At 40.4% G+C, this 18,512-nt stretch overlaps 1 protein-coding gene across 2 annotated transcripts in view; it reads right to left on the bottom strand.

Moving 5' to 3' along the window:
• The window catches only part of Smurf2 (SMAD specific E3 ubiquitin protein ligase 2), a 94,406-nt gene that overhangs the window by 23,814 nt on the left and 52,080 nt on the right, over nt 1–18,512 (bottom strand). Inside the window, exons 6-11 of one of the 2 annotated variants that reach the window (XM_032914273.1) lie at nt 17,095–17,179; nt 13,492–13,575; nt 10,394–10,596; nt 8,038–8,122; nt 3,099–3,257; nt 281–476 (exon numbers count right to left, since the gene is read on the bottom strand). In XM_032914273.1, coding sequence (XP_032770164.1) covers nt 281–476; nt 3,099–3,257; nt 8,038–8,122; nt 10,394–10,596; nt 13,492–13,575; nt 17,095–17,179 — 812 coding nt within the window. The remainder of the gene's footprint in view (nt 1–280; nt 477–3,098; nt 3,258–8,037; nt 8,123–10,393; nt 10,597–13,491; nt 13,576–17,094; nt 17,180–18,512) is intronic. The other variant, XM_032914274.1, reaches the window with a different exon arrangement.

Below are 18,512 nucleotides of genomic sequence, written 5' to 3'. Positions count from 1 at the left end.
CTCTTTTGTATATACAGAACATTCATACATTTAAAAAAATACATAAATAAATAAAATAATTTTAAAAAATGAGTAAAACAATCATGATAGTGCATGCCTTTAATCCCAGTCTTTAAGGAGGGAGTCAGAGGCAGATGTTTGAGAACAGCCTGGTCAATATAGACAATTCCAGGCTAGCCAGAGCTACACAGTGAGACTGTCTCAAAACAGAGGGGGAAAAAAAAGAGCAAATCACTGAATTTAATTTTCTTTTAATTGGAATTAAGGCTTATATATTTACCTCAAAAATCTCTTCCCTTGACACCTCAATGCGGCAGTGGCCAGCTTGAGGCTGCTGTTGGGAAAGTTCTTGCCGCAAGATCTTTAGTTTCTGAACCAAGTCTCGCTTGTACCTTGGCACTGTCAGACACTCAGTGTCATCGGGACACAACGACACCACTTGCTGTTGCTGTTGGTCTTTCAACTGGTTCTGACGACTAGAAATAAACAGAAATGTTATCAAAGGACTTTAGAAAATAAAAGATTGCAATTATACATTTAAATCAGCATAAGCCTATAAGAGAAATCTATCAATGTCTGAGTCTTATGGGGCAGATTATCAGGCTGACAGAACTGGTTACTGAGGCTAAAAGCCTCATAAACCTTATGCAGATGCTAAGAAGAATTGTCCAGATACCACTTCCTCCCCATCATCCCATCACCTATTTAAAGCTCAGGCAGGTGCCAAGCACCCCATCATCTAGAGTCTCTTTTTCTGGAAAAACCAAACAGAAGCCTAAACTGGCAGCTCATAGGAGACCTTTCCTTCTATACCTGATTCTGTCTAAACCACAAAAATAAGAAACCAATGAAGCAGCCTGTCTCCTCAGCTATTCTAGGGTATATAAGGGGCGGTTATATGATGTCAGCACTGGTCGGAAAGCAGTGGGGATGCCAATCTGCTGCCTGCAAGGCCTCTGACAACATCCAGAGTCCTTATCAAGCAAATTATTTTCTTGAAATAAGTAAGCCTGACAAACAGAAAAGATTCAAGTTGTATTCTTTGTTCATTGTTACTTTTTTTTTAAAGATTTATTCATTTATTATATGTAAGTACACTGTCGCTGTCTTCAAACACACCAGAAGAGGGCATCGGATCCCATTACGGATGGTTGTGAGCCACCATGTGGTTGCTGAGATTTGAACTCGGGACCTCTGGAAGAGCAGTCAGTGCTCTTAACCACTGAGCCATCTCTCCAGCCCTCATTTTTACTTTTAAAAGTTTCCTTTAATTATAAGGTAGACTTTCTATCATAGCTTTAAAAACAATAGGCATAGTATTAAAGGGTGAAAACAGGAAGAGGGAGGGGAGAAGACCCCACAGTCAGGCTGAGTTCACAGCACATTTTATGTTCCTCTGGGAAAGCTGTGAAACTGTCCACGGCTCCATTTTCCTCACTGATAGAGGGCTAAATGTATAAAGTATGCTTTTCAAGCAAGATTCCTTTTTTTTAAAGATTTATTTATTTTATTTATATATGTAGCTGACTTCAGACACATCAGAAGACGGCGTCAGTAACAATTACAGATGGTTGTGAGCTACCATGTGGGTGCTGGGAATTGGAACTCAGGATCTCTGGAAGAGCAGTAGTCAGTGCTCCTAACCACTGAGCCATCTCTTCAAGATTCTTTTTCAAAAAGGGGCTTTGGGCAAAGGATGTGTGTCCTTGGCTGGGTGATTTACTGAGTCCTAATGACGATATTCTGCAATAGTTCAACAATGCTATACCCTAACATTTAGACATTGTATGGTGAGACCTCAAACACAGAACAGTTTAACTGCATAACATCAAAAACAGCCCTTTACAGTACGTAACCACGGTATCTCAAAGGGACCATAAAGGACAGAACTGGGGGAGATTCAGGTACCCACAATGCAACTGCAGGGTGCCTTTAATGTGCACACAAACCTACTACAGACTTTTAACAGGCAGCTTCTCTCACTTCTTCTCTCAAAAAGGAATTCCCAACTCCTTTAGTTTCGATTGAAGACTGCGCTCTAAGCTGGCACAGATAGTTGCCCTCTACATGATCTGATTAGCAATCTACATTTCCCCTCACTTCCTAAAATGCTGAAACAGGGGAAAAAAAAACCCTTAGAATCACAGCAATCTACAAATGTTCATTAAGGTTATGTATAATCCATGTATAACAGCTCCCTAAAAGTTAGACTAACAGTTAAACCAACTCCAATATTTTATTATTTGGACAATAGCCTAAGAATTTACTCCAAGAACATTTTTTGCCATAGACAGACACTCACCTACCCTTCTTCCTCCCTCTCTGCATGGGCTTAAAACAATTATACAAAGGAATAAAAACTACTTTGTAAGTTAGGCAGGGTACCCCATATTAGAAGCCAGGCCATCCTCCACTACAGAGTAAGTTTAAGGCCACAGTGGGCTCTCCTCTAAGACCCTGTCTGTTAGTGCTATCAAATAAGGTGACAATGATTCAAGTAGGCTTGGTAGTGTTGAGTACCTAAGATATAGGATGATCCCAAGTTCAAGGGCTGCTAAGGCCACAAAGTGAGTTCAGGACCAGCCTAGGCAACTCAGTGATACCCTATCTCAAAATAACATACACAAGAATAAACTTACCACATGAATAGTTAGAAAAAGAATTAGCCTGCTCAGTCTCGACTTCTGGTCAAGCTATGGCCTCTGTAAACAGCCTTCTTGCCTGAGCACTTCTCAGGTATACCTCTTCCTGACACTTCAGTACTACTTCCTGTTTAAGCAGAGTGAAAGTAAGATATGTACTACTTCAGAGAAAAATATCTCATTTCCTTCCCTATACTCTGATCAGTAAAAGTAAATCATAGCTCAGTACAGTGGTTCCTGTCTACAGTCTGAACACTGAGCAGCAGAAGCAGGAAGGTCTGCGAGGCCACAGCAGGAATTCAAGGCCAGCCTGGATTATCTCTGGAGAACTCATATAAATCTAAGTCAAGATTGTAAATTTAAGAAAGTGCATATTCTTTCACATTTATTGTAAAAAGCACATACATGTCCTCTTGCTTAAGATAGTATTTTCACATGTACTGCCTTGAAACTTACTTTAAAACTAAATGCAAGTTAGCAGAGAGACGAGGATCTGTAAACTGTGTTGTTCTGTTGTTATGGTCCACGAAATAAACTCTCCCTGTCGCGGTATTGCGGATCTCCCACCCAGGAGGCAGAGGACCGAGCTCTTCACAATTGATGTTGCTAAGATCCCTGCAAAACAAATACACAGCAGAAAGACCTCATTGCTGGGCTTGCTGGGCCGAGCAAGCGTCTGTGACACAGAGCAGGTCCACAAAGTCTGAGACAATGCATTGTTTCAGAAACCTGAGATGCTCCGCTGGAATCTTTAATTCCCAATGGTTTCACAACTTGCACATTCAACACCCAATCCCTAAATGGCTCAGAACGTATCACATAGTCTGGCATTTAGTAAGTTCCCAGGCTTTAATGTAATACACATTTTAAATTCATACGGGGCAGTCACACTACCTGCCAACATAAACTACACATCAGTATTTGTTTGACAGAAAGTATTGTTTTACAAGCATCGATAATAGAAGAAATTTCTATTCAATGTTTTCTGTCTTACTGTATCATAAAGTCAGTGCAAACAAATGTGCATGCAATGAGTGACTGTATGTTCTCCAACAAAGCAAAAGTGGGAACAGTACTAAAATCATGATCCTGGAAATAATCATAACATTTTTTTTTCTTTTTTCTTTTTCGGAGCTGGGGACCGAACCCAGGGCCTTGCGCTCGCTAGGCAAGCGCTCTACCCACTGAGCTAAATCCCCAACCCCATAACATTTTTTAAAATGAAATAACTATGTTGTTTTAAATTTTGAAGTCTATAAATTTCATGAAGAAAATCCTGGGGTAAAGATACCTAAGAAGACTGCTTCAAGGCTTATTGCAGCAACAAAGGAGAGCTCGAGTACTTTTAACAGACAAGGACCATTGCTACTGTATCACACACCGGAAGGATGCACAGGACCATACAGAACACAGCTGAACACACTGAGGTGGCTGGGGGGTGGGGTGCCCAGAGCATAGAAGATCTTAGCTCTCCTCAACCTTGTCCTATGTGTACTGCTTCCTCTGGTTGTTTACGAACCAGCAACAGCACCGTAAATTTCTATCCTCCGTCCTGCTAGATCAACAGCTTCTACAGAGAGAGACCACCCCAGAGTGTTCCAGTTGTTGGAGGCTGCAGGTGAAGATGTATGGTATCCACTGAGACCATTTCCAGCTCGTGAAGAGTTCTTCAAATAGTGATTCTGATTTCTGCCCTAAGTGATCCTGGACACTCGTCTGCTGCAGAACAACTAAGGCTTGAAAACACTACAGAAGAGGCAAAGCAAAGCTCCGAGAACCCTCAATTCACAACGAAGAACTGACTCCATGCTGGAGCGAGCTCAAGTGGGAGACTTGAGAGGCAGCTGGGAAGGTGGAGGTCAGCACCAAGATTGGGAAAGAAGTCCTGGAACTTCTCAAGCAGAGAGGTCAAAAGGGTGAAGCAATTCTACAACTTCCCAGAGAATGCCAACTAATAAAGATGAAGTAACACATCAGACAGGCATGGTGGCATCTAACAGGAATCCCAGCAACCAGAGGCTGAGGAAATAGGAAGAGTGCACGTTCAAGCCCAGCCTGGGATGTAGACCAAAATTATATCATCTAAAACACACACACGCACACATACACACACACACACACACACACACACACACACACACACACACACACACACACACACACACCTTTAAACCCAGCACAAGCAGGTGAATTTCTGTGTATTCTATGTCAGTCAGAGCTCCATAAAGAACCTACCTCAAAATCAAAAAAACAATACAACCCAACACACCAAATTCAAGAAGGAACCTCACACAGTGTAAGGTCAATGAAGACTTTAGGAGGGACCACATTGTGACAGCTAGTATAAACATTAAGATACAGAATGAGAGCTCCAACTAAAAAAGAGATGACTTAGTGGTTGAGGACACTGGGGGTTTGATCCCCAGCACCTACATGGGGTAGCTCACATCCCCCTGTAATGCCAGTTCTATGGGACCCAGTTCTACGGGATCCAATGCCCTCTTCTGGCCTCCATGGGTACCAGACATGCACGTGGGACACAGATATACATGCAGGGGAAAAAATGAATAAAAAATTAAAAACTATGTGACATAAAAATGATGTAGAACAATAGGAGATACAAGCTAAATAATAAATGCTTGTTTTGGCTATACAAGCCCAGGGTTTGAACTCTAGCATTGCAGATTTAAAAGAAACATAAGAAAATAATAAAAGTAACGAATGAGGCATACAATTGCAAAGATGAGTCATTGAGGAAAGATTATTTGAAAGGAACAGGTGGCTTTTTTTTTAGATCAAACTTTTACAAAAAATAAAGGACAAATAATTCTACTATTGATATAATGTGAATTTGCTTTTGTATAATTTTATTAGAATGTATAAATCTACAGTGACAACTAAAAGTACCAATTAAAGAGTAAAACACCAGAAATGATTTTTTATGCTCAAATGGAGATTAACAAAAAAAATAATGAAAAGTTAGACAGTTTCATAAAAACAATACAAGTCTGCATTTGAAGACTTCAGTTGTATGCAACATGACAGGAATTAAGGAAAGAAGCCAACCACCGCCACACAGAACTAAGACACTAGCTGCTGGAGTACTGGCGTCTTTAAACAGACTAAGCTGGATGTACTCCACACAGCTCTTTTTGCTCGTTTTTTATGGTTTAGTTTTTGACATAGGGTTTCTCTGTGTAGTCCTGGCTGTCCAGAAACTCACTGTGTAGACCAGGCTGCCCTTAAACTTAGAGATCCACCATAGACAAGCTCTTTAAAGAAACCCACTGGGCTGGGGATTTAGCTCAGCGGTAGAGCGCTTACCTAGGAGCGAAGGCCCTGGTTCGGGTCCCCAGCTCGAAAAAAAAGAACAAAAAAAAAAAAAAAAAAAAAAAGAGCACTGTGCTTTTGACTGGTGCCTTTAACGAGATGCAGCAGACTTATCTAGGCTTTTTTAATGCCTGACTTAAGCATATAAAAAGCATATAACCTTCCATAAAAGAGACACATTTGCTAACGATAGCCCAAACTGAAAGACAAAACACAACTTTTAAAGATAACTGGGCCATATAGACAAAGAAAAATAATACAGGACATTGTTAACTTAAAGAAAGTCTAATTCAAATATAGATGTCATTTCTCCACTTAAAACTTGTGCCGTTATTTGAGGCAGACTCTCACTATGTATGTTAGGCTGGCCTAAAGCTTGTGATCGTCTGACTTCTGTTTCCTGAGTGCTAGAATTATGTATGTACATCATAACTCCACTGGGCCTTCAACACAAAACATGCTTTGCTTTGTTTTTTCTGTTTGAGATGGGGTCTCATTATAAAGCCCTGGCTGGCCTGAACCTTGCAATGTAGGTGTGTGGACCAGGCACGCCTTAAACTTACTGACATCTGGGTCTGCAATTAAAGGCATACTCTATCATGCTTGACTTTTGTTTACATTTTATAATTTATTGGGGGAGAGCTCACAATTTAACAAAGCCTTGAGTCCTAAAGTTTAGGTCCTTAGGTTTCTTTCAGTGAACTTAATAAAAATAAATATAAAACTCTCCCTTGACTACTGTTTTCTAAAAATTATTTTATTGAGAGGGGAAAGAGAACACTACCATTGTGGAGACACAGAAATGGCAAAGTTGGTAGAATAACTAATGACAGCACATTTTCTGGGTTGTCACTCTCAAAAGCTTCTAGTTCTAAACTCTGTAACACAGTAAAATGTCTTCATTATATAACTATTTTATTTATAAGACACAGTATCAAAGCAACCCCGGTGCAGTCAGTCGGCCCCATCTGCTGCTGATTCAACTACATAATAGAAGTCTGGACAGAAGCTTTAGGAAGAAAGATCTCTTCATCTCCCCACTTCCCCCACAACTGTTTGCCTAGGTTTTTGGATCTGACTGGTGTATCATATATAAAACCTCCTCATTACATAAATGTGTTTGTTCACTACAGAGCTGATTCCAATTAAAATTCAAGTCTTTTTTTTCTTTTGTAACTTCAGCTAGACTACTTGATACTTAGTATACAGCTCACGAGAAAACAGCTCAAAATAACTAATGTCTGAAAACCTCATTATCTGCAATATAAAGGTACTCAACATTAATAGCTCCCTGGGCAGTGTGGGCACTCAGGAGGCTGAGGAGAGTCACTTTAGTAGAGGAGTTCATGACCAGCCTAAGCAAAACCAAGGACCGCATCTCAGAGCAAACAACAGTTAGGACGGTAAGTGGCAGTGACTTAACCACCATCCTCCCCTTCCCCCTCTTCCCATCGCAGCCTCTCAAGCCCTAGCATTACACTGTGTCTGCTGATGTGCAGCTCCTACTGCTTCCCCTCCTACTGCTCTCTCTCTCTCTTTAAGGGTATGCTTGCATGCTGTTTCTGAAATCACTTTTCAGACTCCCACAGACATGTATTTTGCCCCACATTTTTAGCCGCGGTGCTGAAGGGAAAGGAGTCTGAGACTAGCAGGGAGCTAGGGTGAGACCATACACAGTATCTAGACTTTCCACTAAGTATCAAGCTGAAGCACTATCAGGAAGAACCAAACTTTTATATACACTGCTTTTAACAGTTAATTTTTATTTCTTTCTTTTGTTTATAGCCCCTTCCCACTAGAAGTTAGTTATTTTTAATGAGAAAATTCTGGGTGAAATGGATAACCATGGTTGATGTGAAGAGTACGTAAGGACCAAGAACAGTGGCTCACACGTTCAGCACTTCAGAGCTGGGTCTTTAGGAGTCTGAGGTCAGTGTAGTCTACACAACAAGTTCAGGCCAGTGAGGGCTACAGTAAGACCTAGTCTCAACAAACAAACAAACAACCCACAAAACAACAACAACAAACAGGCAAACAATAAAGTAGTATTAAGCTATGCTCTTACCTAGGCACTCGTGGATCATGCCACGTGCTCACGCCAGTCTGAGTATGTAAGAAATATACCTGACCCTGTTGTGTTGTCCTCTGTTCTGTAAAATAAAGAAAATGATGGAAACATACTCAGTTTTTCAATCAAACACCATTATACTGGGTGATACTCTAATAGTATAAAACTCTCCCAATCTCCCCAATCTCCCAATTTCCAGTTTAATTTCTTACAAAAAAAAAAATTATTTATTCGGACAGGCATGGTAGATCCCAAGACTCAGAGGCAGAGGCAAGCAGATCTGAGTTTTGAGGTCAGCCTTGTTTACACAGTGAGTTGTAAGCCAATCAGGGCTACTTAGTGAGACCTGTCTTACGACAAAACGAATCACTTGTTCAGTCTCTGGAAACACTTTTACAAATGGTGATAAGGTATCATTTTTTCTGGACTGCAAAAGCAAGGTATCACAAACCTGCAATCCCAGGATGCAGGAGGCAGAGGCAGTGAGACAACAAGCCCAAGTTTAGCCTGCGCTACCTGTCAAAACTCCAGGTCATCTAGGGTATAAAAAAAAGACCCTAATGTAAACAAAACACACCACATAGTCATAAAACTGATTTTAAAAGCACAATGGAAATTCGTGTACTCTGGGGAGAGAAAACTGTATGAGTCCAAAGCCTGGAAGGGCGTAGATGAGCCAAGATGAAGACAGTAAAGGAGCTTCTTCGAGTGCTATGTGCCAGCTGCCTTTTTCATGGAAACTCATTTTAACAAACTACAGTGAGAATGCCCATGTCAAGACAGAAGCCGCTGCTGACATCCGAGCACACTGGGGCTACAGATCTGCAATGAAGTCAATGGACCACTTCCACCTAAGGACTGTTTCAAGGACAGAAGAAGCTCACTGACTGTTTGCCTGCCTTCAATCCCAAACACTAAGAAAAACCCCATCCTGACAAGAGCTACAATAACTTCAGCCTTGGTAGCCACTTTATTCCCGTTTAATTCTTATAAAAGGACATCTGAACTCAAATCACACACACTATAAAAATACAATTCACCTTTACTCCAAATAACCTGGCTGATAAACTCCACAGGAATTATCTCTAAAATATGAATGTAACAACAGATACATTTTCCTAACTTGCTATTTAATGCCAAACATAGACACCTCACTGGAGATGATAGGTCATTTTTTGCAACAAACCTACATGGTTGCTACTATTATTCCTCTCATTTTACAGAAGATAAATCTAGGTTCTCAGGGGTTAAATAATATGATTGTTATTGAGGCAAAGCCAGGTCTGTTTCCCATACTGGAAGGGCTCACTGCATGGCAAGCCAACTGATGGGACACAGCAGTTAGATGAAACTTTTTCAAAATAAGAGGCTGAAATTTATTTTAAAATAAAACTATAACCATTTGTTTGCAAAATGATTGTTATATAAATTCTACAGTAAGTTACTTAGAAAATGTAAGTCCCAATTTTGGTCATTAGGTGTCACTATTACAACATTTATAGTATTAGGCAAAAAAAAAAGGAAGTCAGTCTCTGTCTCCAAGTCACACTAGTGGTCTAAGCGAGCCTGCACAATAGTAGCAGTGCTATACCTCTGTACAGTGTCTCATTTCACCCCGTCAGCTTCCTATGATAACTGTGTGATCCGGAGCTACCACAGGTTATTATAAATGAGCATACAAGCTAAATGACTACCTAACTGTGTGTTAGCCTTCTAACAATTACAGACTTCTTAAAACTGGAGATTATATTGACTTTCACACAGAATCCCTAAACCTCGATTGCCCACTCCCCCATCTAGCTAGTGTAGTATGTTTCTCCCATGACCATTCCACAGGTGAACACAGGGTCTTAGTCACGCTAGCATTCCCAGGCCTAACAACTTTCAGATGTTACTACCTACAGTACAGTGTGCTGCACACACTTACAGGGTGTGGGGAGTTGGGACTTTCAGCACTTCAAGGGCCGTCTGCCTATATTGGGAGTTTGAGGTTGCCTGGGCTGTGTGAGAGAGACACTATCTCAAAGCAGACAACAATAACAATTTTTTAAAAGGTTAGTTCTCGGGGTTGGGGATTTAGCTCAGTGGTAGAGCGCTTGCCTAGCAAGCGCAAGGCCCTGGGTTCCGTCCCCAGCTCTGAAAAAAAAGAAAAGAAAAGAAAAAAAAAAAAAAAAGAAAAAAAAGTTAGTTCTCTGGCTAAGTGATAGCGGCTGAGTTGGAGGTCAGCCTGGTCTACAGAGAGAACTCCAGGACAGCCAAGGTGACACAGAGAAACCCCATCTCAAAAGAACAAACCCAAATAGTTCTCTGCCGATCTAAAGCGAGGAGAATGTCCCCTTTGCTGTTATCATACCATAGCCTTCGGGTAGGTCTGGAGGAGTGTGTAAGTGTGTCCTGCTCATGTAATTTCTATGTCGCTGAGACCGGACTCTCCTCTCTGCTAGTCTGGGGTCTGAAGACTGTCCACATGTTGCACCATTTGTTCCAGTAATTGGAGTATTCTCATCCACAAAGCAGCTAAGAGGTCTGCCAGGACTAGAATATTCTGACGCCGGTCTATTGAAAAAGTGACAAGGGAAAAAATTTAGAGAGTAAAACCAGAGGTCCCTAGACAACATACACACTATAATGAAAATATAGTAAATCAAGAAAATGAGATGGATAAAGGAAACACAATTTCAATTAACTTTTAAAAATAAACATCCATACAAACTTGTATGTGTGCTACAGGGTCACGAAGCACAAGGACTTAGACCTGACTTCCACCATTTTCCCTCCCACAGGGCTTTTGACAAGTAGGTGCTCCTCCATGTCTTTAATGTGCCTAAGTCATGTGACTGATAGTCCTTGGAAACAGTTATCTCTTGCTAGGTATGGCTCTTTGTCACTCAAAACACAGTTTATGCTTAAACATCGCCTCGTGGGAGATCTTGCAATGTAAGAAGCTCACTCTACAATGTAGATAGCAAAACATAATTCCTAACTTATGATGGTACAACTCAGAAGTTTTGTAGGTCTTGTTTTTTGGGAAAAGACCTCACTCTAGTCCAGGTGAGCCGTGATTCCCAGCAATCCATTTGCCTCAGCCTCCTGAGAGCCAGGCGACAGGCATGAGCTGCCACACACAGCTCACAGCTTGTCATTTCTTGATTTTAATAGTCAAAAGCCATCAGCAGTTAGTCAAAAGTGCACTTTAAAATTTTATTTTTTTCAGGACTAGTGAGTGATATGCATGGTACAGAGATCATCAAACTACGTAACAGCAGCCATAAGCTGCAGCTCCCGGTCAACCACCTCATCAGGAGGTAAGTAATGGCTGCTCTATAGCATACCTCATGGCTACGCTACATGAAACAAAGCACGCATATTAAACATAACTTTTGACTTTTAACTTCACTGGACAGAATCCCAATCATTAGGTCAAGAAGCACTGCACACTGCCTTGGTTCCTCGATGAGGCAATGAGTTATCTCTGGTATTTCTTATTACCAGAATCTCTGTTCGTTGTCTACTACAGTATTACTGGAAGGAGGGAAGTTGAGGTGACGAATTCCCTATTACAACTAGCCATGCCACCCTGTTATTAACAGGTAAGGAGTCACAGTACATTAATAAATATTATCAAACAAAGAAGCTAATCTGTCTCATCAAGGATTTCTATTCTATAAAGTAACCTTCAAAATCAACAGGTTCATTTCAAAGAGTTCATTTTCACTGGTTTTGTTCCTGCTTTATTAGCACTAGGTAGGAAACCTAGGCATCACTCAGGCTAGGCAAATTCTCTACCACTGAGCTGTATTTCCAGCCCAAAATTCACTTTATTTTATTGAGGCAGGGTCTCTCTTCATAGTAATTCTCCTGCTTCAGCCTCCTGGGCAATGGGATTAGAAGTGTAAGCCATCACACCTAAATTATTTTATGTGTGTGGGTATTTTGTTAGCATGTATGTTTCACATGAGTGCTTAGTGCCCCTGCCAGAGGAGGACATCAGACTCCCTGGGACTGGAGATACAGTCTATCATGAGCCAGCATGTAGGCGGCATCAGATCTGAGTCCTCTGGAAGAGCAGCTAGTGCTTTTACCTATCAAAACATCTCTCCAGCCCCCGAAGCTCATTTTCAAACTAACATTTATTAAGGGAGAAAAAGCTTTACCTACACATGGAAATTAAAGATGAGTTAGAAGAAAGCAGGCTTCACTTAAACACTGACATAAGTGTTATAATCAAAATAGGTTCTTCGACTTAACTGAGACCCTAGGCAGCTTGTATTAGAAATAAATGTAACTTTGGACTGAGCATTTAAAAAAAAATGACTAGATAGTTCATACCCCTCAGCCTGAACAAAGAATTCGAGGCAACTAATGAATGCTGACAGCAGGAGAATAGTCTTCCCCAGGGAAGAGCACATCAGTTGGTTATCTATTTATTACCAAATGCTCGGCCCTAAAAGCATACATACAAGTAACAGTATATGGGCTGAGTGAGTCATATTGTCTATTTAGAAATACATACTTATATACATACATACATACATACATACATACATGCAACATTTTTTAAGGTGATAAATTTGAAAGAAGAGTGTGGGATTAGCACCTGGGAGGGTTTGGAGGAAAGAAAGGGAAATGGGAAATTATAAATAATTGCTTAAAATAGCAAGGCTTTATTTAATTAGACACCCATAATGTAATAAAACATTTGCACCACATATATATAATCACATATAGTCACAGCACTCGGGAGGATGAAGCAGGAGGATCTTGAGAGTTTTGAGGGTAGGCTGGACTATATTCCCAGCTCTAGACCAGCATGAGACAGAGAGCAAGACAACAGCAGAAGGAAGCAGGGAGGGAGGTAGGGAGAGAGGAAGGGAGGGGGAGGGAGGGAGGGAGAAAAGCAAGTAAGCTTGATTTCAGCAGTAAGTTAAACAATCCTCAATAAACAAAAGCAGAAACAGCTAATGAAAACGATTTAATAATTTATTCTGAGTGCCAGGCCTGTGCAGGAATCACTAGGGGAACCAATAACAGACTTGCGGAGATGGCATTTCAGCTTATTCTTACTTGTAAATGGGAGTCCAGAGGAGGTAAGGCAATCACCTTACTCATTTTCAGCTGCTTTAAAAGCACTCCTTTTCAGTTCCCAAGAACTGTTTGTATCCTGATGTCTCTACACAGGAAGTACCACAAAGACAGGGGATCTATCTACCTACCACCTGTCAAGATCTAATTCAGACTTTCCCTTTGCAAGGCCACCATCTCTTCACCACTCACTCTCAGATGCTCTCCTTCCATATAGGTTTTCTTGATCATAAACCTCACTTCGCCATGATCTAACTCACTCTAAGACCTAATGGTTTATACCAGTGTAAAGCAGTGGGGAAATCAGATAATAGAGAGGAATGCAGAAAAGGCTAGCACGGACCATAGTAAATACTTGAATGGTTTTACCGTGTTGGGCGTTCCCACTGTGTAGTTCTTGTGATGTGGTTTAGATACTGGATTCTTCCAGAGGCAGTTCGCCTTTCTTCCCAACTGCAATTAAAGCATTGAGAAACAGGGCATTAACGAGGTCAGCCACAGGCGAGACTTAGAATATCTGCAACCACTAAGTCAGGAAGGCGTTTTCCATCACAAACCATAGAAGGCGACCCTGGAGATCAATTCATAAAGACTTTGTTTGCCTGCTATTTTTTTCAACTTGCATTAGCATTGCACAACGGTACTGACAGAACTTTAAGCTATTTTTGCTTTGGTTATATTTTTTTTATCAGCCAAACTGAGAACTTTTAAAAACTTTAGTAACATTTAAGTTGACAATTATCCAAGAATTTTGTGCTATATGCCTGAACATTAATCATAAAATTTATCCCATTTTATAGCAATTGAGCAAATGATCAAGGAGTAGAATCCAGTATAAAAAATTTGTAATCCCTTGTAATTAAAAAAAATTAAACTTGGGGTTGGGGATTTAACTCAGTGGTAGAGCGCTTGCCTAGCAAGCGCAAGGCCCTGGGTTCGGTCCCCAGCTCTGAAAAAAAAGAAAAAAAAAAATTAAACTTTTTACTAGGAAAGCATCTAAAGGTTCTTGAAAGTAGGTAAGCCTGAAACTCAATTTTTAAATTTTTGTCTCCTTATTCTGCATGCATGGATGTTTTGTATGTTGGTCTGTGCATCATGTTCATGCCTGGTGCCTTCAGAGGCTAGAAGAGTATCCCACCACCTAGAACTGGAGGTACAGATGGTTGGAAGTCACCGTGTGGTTGCTGAGAATTGAAGCTGGGATCTCTGAAGAGTAGCCAGTGCTCTTAACTTCTGAGCCATCTCTTTAGTCCTTTAAATTATTTTATTTTTTTTTGTTTTTGTTTTTGTTTTTGTTTTCCGGAGCTGAGGACCGAACCCACTGAGCTAAATCCCCAACCCCTAAACTAATTTTTAAAAATAAAAATACCATTTGTCCCTAAACTCTTCATGCCATTTCATCTAATGAAATATCCAAATGACTATGAAAACATGGTTCTATCCCTCCTGTGGTTACAATTATAATGTAACAATAATCAGCAAGAAAAGATTAGTTATGTCTCACACTGGTATATTGTCTCAATATTCATTACTTCATATTTAACTTCCCTGTGAAATACACTACAGACTTCCTTATTTTCAAAAAAGAATTAACAGACTTATCAAGAAGCTGAAAGTGGCTCAGTGGTAAGTACGCTCGCTGCTCTCCTAGAGTGCCCAAGGTCACTTCCCAGCACCCACATCAGGTAGCTCACAACTGTCTGTGTAAGTGCAAGTCCAACAGGCACATGAACACATGCACGGACATACTCATCTACACATAATTTAAACATTTTTAAAAGCTAAAACAATCTATAGTTATTTTTACCAATTAACAATGTATGTTTACTTATAATATGTGCGTATTTACCTGAATATGTGTGTGCGTGCACATCTCATAGTACAGGTGTGTAGGTCTGAAGGCAATGTGTAGAAACAGTTCTAGTCTTCTACTTTGTGGGTGTGGAGTTCACGTTGTCAGGCCTACTCACTAGCCTCTCACAAGCCTCTACTAATTTTTAAACTGATTTTACAGTTCACTTTTATTTATGTGTAGTGCCCAAGAAGAGGGCATCAGATCACCTGGAGCTGAAGTTACAGATGGCTGCCAGACTTGGGTGTCCAGGACTGAATTCACACTCTCCCCAAGAGCAGCCCGTGTCCCTAAGCACTGGCCCATCTCTGCAGCACCCACTGATCTGCCACTGAGGTTTATGTTTACGTACCTGTGTGCATCTATAGCTGTATATGTCCGTGTGTGTTTGAGTACCCACGGAGGCACAGGAGGCCGCTCAATCTCTCGGAACTTGAGGTACAGGTACTTGTGAGTTCCCAGTGGGAACTGGGGACTGAGCTACAGTGAGAGAGACAAGCTCTTTTCCTGGGTGGGCATCTCTCCAGACCCTAAAACTGGATGCTTTTGGGAAAGGGGTCTCACAGTACAACTCACACTACCTTGGAACTCACTGGGTACTCCAAGTTGACCTTAAATTCATGATCCTCCTGCCTCAACCTTCCAATCGCTCAGACTGATAAGAGGAGGTCGCTATGACTAGCAGAATTTTAGGATTTTCTAAGTTTAAACAAGTATGCGAACACTAGAACTTATTTATAAAATTTAATGTCAAAATAAAGACAGGCTAGTAAGATGGCTGAGTGGATAAAGGCACTTGCTGTCAAGTAGCAACTAGCATTTGACTCCGAGGATCCATATGGAAAGAAGAGAGAACCAACCTACAAAAGTTGTCTTCTGACCCCTACGTACACACCATAGCTCACATACGCTCACACAAATAAATGCAATAAAATTTAAACGATAGGTTGAGCTAAAAGTCCACCAATTAACTACATCTACTGCAAGTGGGTACAACTTATTGTAAGTTATATTTCATTGAAGTTAACAAATGCTTTACAATTAAAAAATCAGTAAAGTATCAGACAGTATAAATAGGGGAGAATACTGAAAAAATTCATGAGCTTGGGAATTAGGCATAAGGATCAGCTCCCCACTTATTATATAAACCCTAGGCAAATGACTTATATTGGTTTCCATTTTCTTTGTTATAAAATGAGAATAACAATAGTAGTAACAACATTTTTTAAAAAAATAACTAATTATTAAGTACTTGTTTTTGGTTTTTTCAAGACAAGGTCTCACCATGGCTGTCCTGGAAGTAAGTAGACCAGGCCATTCTCGAACTCACAAATCTGCCTGCCTCTGCTGGGATTAGAGATACATGCCCACACCCAGCTTGTTAAGTAAGCACTTACGATGTGCAAAATACTGAACTGCTTTATGTGAATGAAGTCATAACCCTTGCACCAACTACGGCACACTTCAATCATCTTGTTAAAGTCACAAAAGTTAAATTAAGTTTACCACGTCAGTTAGCAGAAGAATGAGGACCAGAGACTAGGTGGTCACTATACACTGCCTCTGTTGCCACAAGAATTAAATGACATCATATGTGTGAACTGCTTGACACAGCTATTCACAACTATACTTCACTAATGTCACAATGTTATAATCACTATTACTCAATTCTCTTTTCCTTAACTCTAAAAGTAAAGCAATATTCAAACTCAGTACATGTATACTCTGTTCTAGATAATTAAGAAAAAATCCTTTTGTTTAAAAAAATAAATTTACAAAAGAGTAATATTTGACAAAAAATTCCTTTTCTTCCTTTTCTTTTTTTTTTTTTTTTTTTTTCCGGAGCTGGGGACTGAACCCAGGGCCTTGCGCTTGCTAGGCAGGCGCTCTACCACTGAGCCAAATCCCCAACCCCTTTTCTTCCTTTTCAAAACTCTTTTTAAATGAAATTTAACACCGCTTGTGGCAAGTCCTCATGATTTTCCAAGTAGAAGAGAAATCTATGTTCTATTTCTATGCTCACAGAAATTCCTACTGCATCATCAGCACCAGCTCCTCCATCACTGGCTTGAAGGCAGCACTGCCGCTTGTCTCTAAGGACTCTGACGACGTCCACTTACCCGTCTGGTAAATCATTATCAAACAAACGACTGCAGTCCACAACTTGTCCTCCCGTGCCTATTCGGTCTCTGGATTGAAGACTTACTATTAAAAAACAAAATTGTAATTAAGATTTTGACAGTGCTTTCCAGTTCTGTAAGCTAAATAAAATCCATCTTAAGCTAAGCATGGCAGTGCTTGTCTGTAATCCCAGGACTCAGAAGGATGAGGCACAAGGATGGGTGGGAGTTTGATGTTGGCCTGGGAGCAGAGCAAGTTTAAGCCCAGCCTGTAGATATTGAGAAACCCTTGTCTCAGAAAACCAAGTAGCGTAAAATGTGGATTATTTTCCTACTGTAGAATGACTGAGCTGAAGATATATTTAGTGACAGTATTCTTGCCTAGCATGAGGCTCCCAGCACTGACACAAACGAACAAACAAACAAAATAGTTTAGAATGAGTTCCTTGGTTTCTACTGTAACTGTAACTTCTTTTCCCATAGAATTTTCTTTCTTGATGTAATGTTAAAAAAAAAAAAACAAAAAAACAATGTTTTCTCCATTTTGTCATGCTTTTGAGGGAGATTCTAGGGCCTTTCCCAACATCAAAGTGGGACAATGTAAAATCACCCACTGTACTTAAAAGACAAGACATTAAGAAAGTCTGAAAACAGTCTGAAACTTCCCATGAACTTATGTTGCATTCTTGAAAATCTAAACAGCTATAAAAAATATACTGGATGCAGCAATGGGGCAAACCTTGGGTCACAGGAGTATTACCAGCTGACAGTATGAAATCTAGTATAAAATTACTACTGAGCAGCTTGTAAACAGGGCACACAGCTCTAAAGTAGGCTGCACCAGAAACCTAATTCAGTGCAAGTTTCCATAATCCCAGATTCCACCATGGGAAGTTAGGCTACCTGACAGCTCTGAAGCTCTTCATCGTCCTACTATTCCTTAACTCTATTTTTGGCATCTTCCCCAAAGACAGTGGAGATACAGCTGAACTTGACTATACCTTTTTATAGAATTCATAAGTTACAACATAAAATATGATATCCAAGGACTTTTTTTCAAAGAAAGATCTCAAAATTCTACTCTTTAAATCTGGAGAGGGGGTGCTATTTTTTAGGCTTTTTAAAAAGGATGTACTTATTTTATGTGTCTAAGTGTTTTGCCCACATGTGCATGTGTGCACCACATGAAGGCCTAGTCAGGAGGAGGACGGTGTGAGTCATTATGTGAGTGCTGAGAACCAGTGGGTCCTGGGCAAGAACAGCAAGCACCCTTAGTCACTGAGCCATCTCTCACTTTTGACCTTCAGTGGCACTCTCTGACAAAAGGTCTCATTATGTAGAGAGTGGCCTTGGCCTCATTACATTGCCCACCCAGCCCTCAAACTCATGGAACTCCTGTTTCTTTAGCCTCTTTAATG

This window comes from Rattus rattus, chromosome 9 (assembly GCF_011064425.1).
Source record: "Rattus rattus isolate New Zealand chromosome 9, Rrattus_CSIRO_v1, whole genome shotgun sequence".
Taxonomy (NCBI): domain Eukaryota; kingdom Metazoa; phylum Chordata; class Mammalia; order Rodentia; family Muridae; genus Rattus; species Rattus rattus.
Note: the sequence above shows the minus strand (reverse complement) of the source record. Positions and strands in the feature narration are given on the sequence as shown.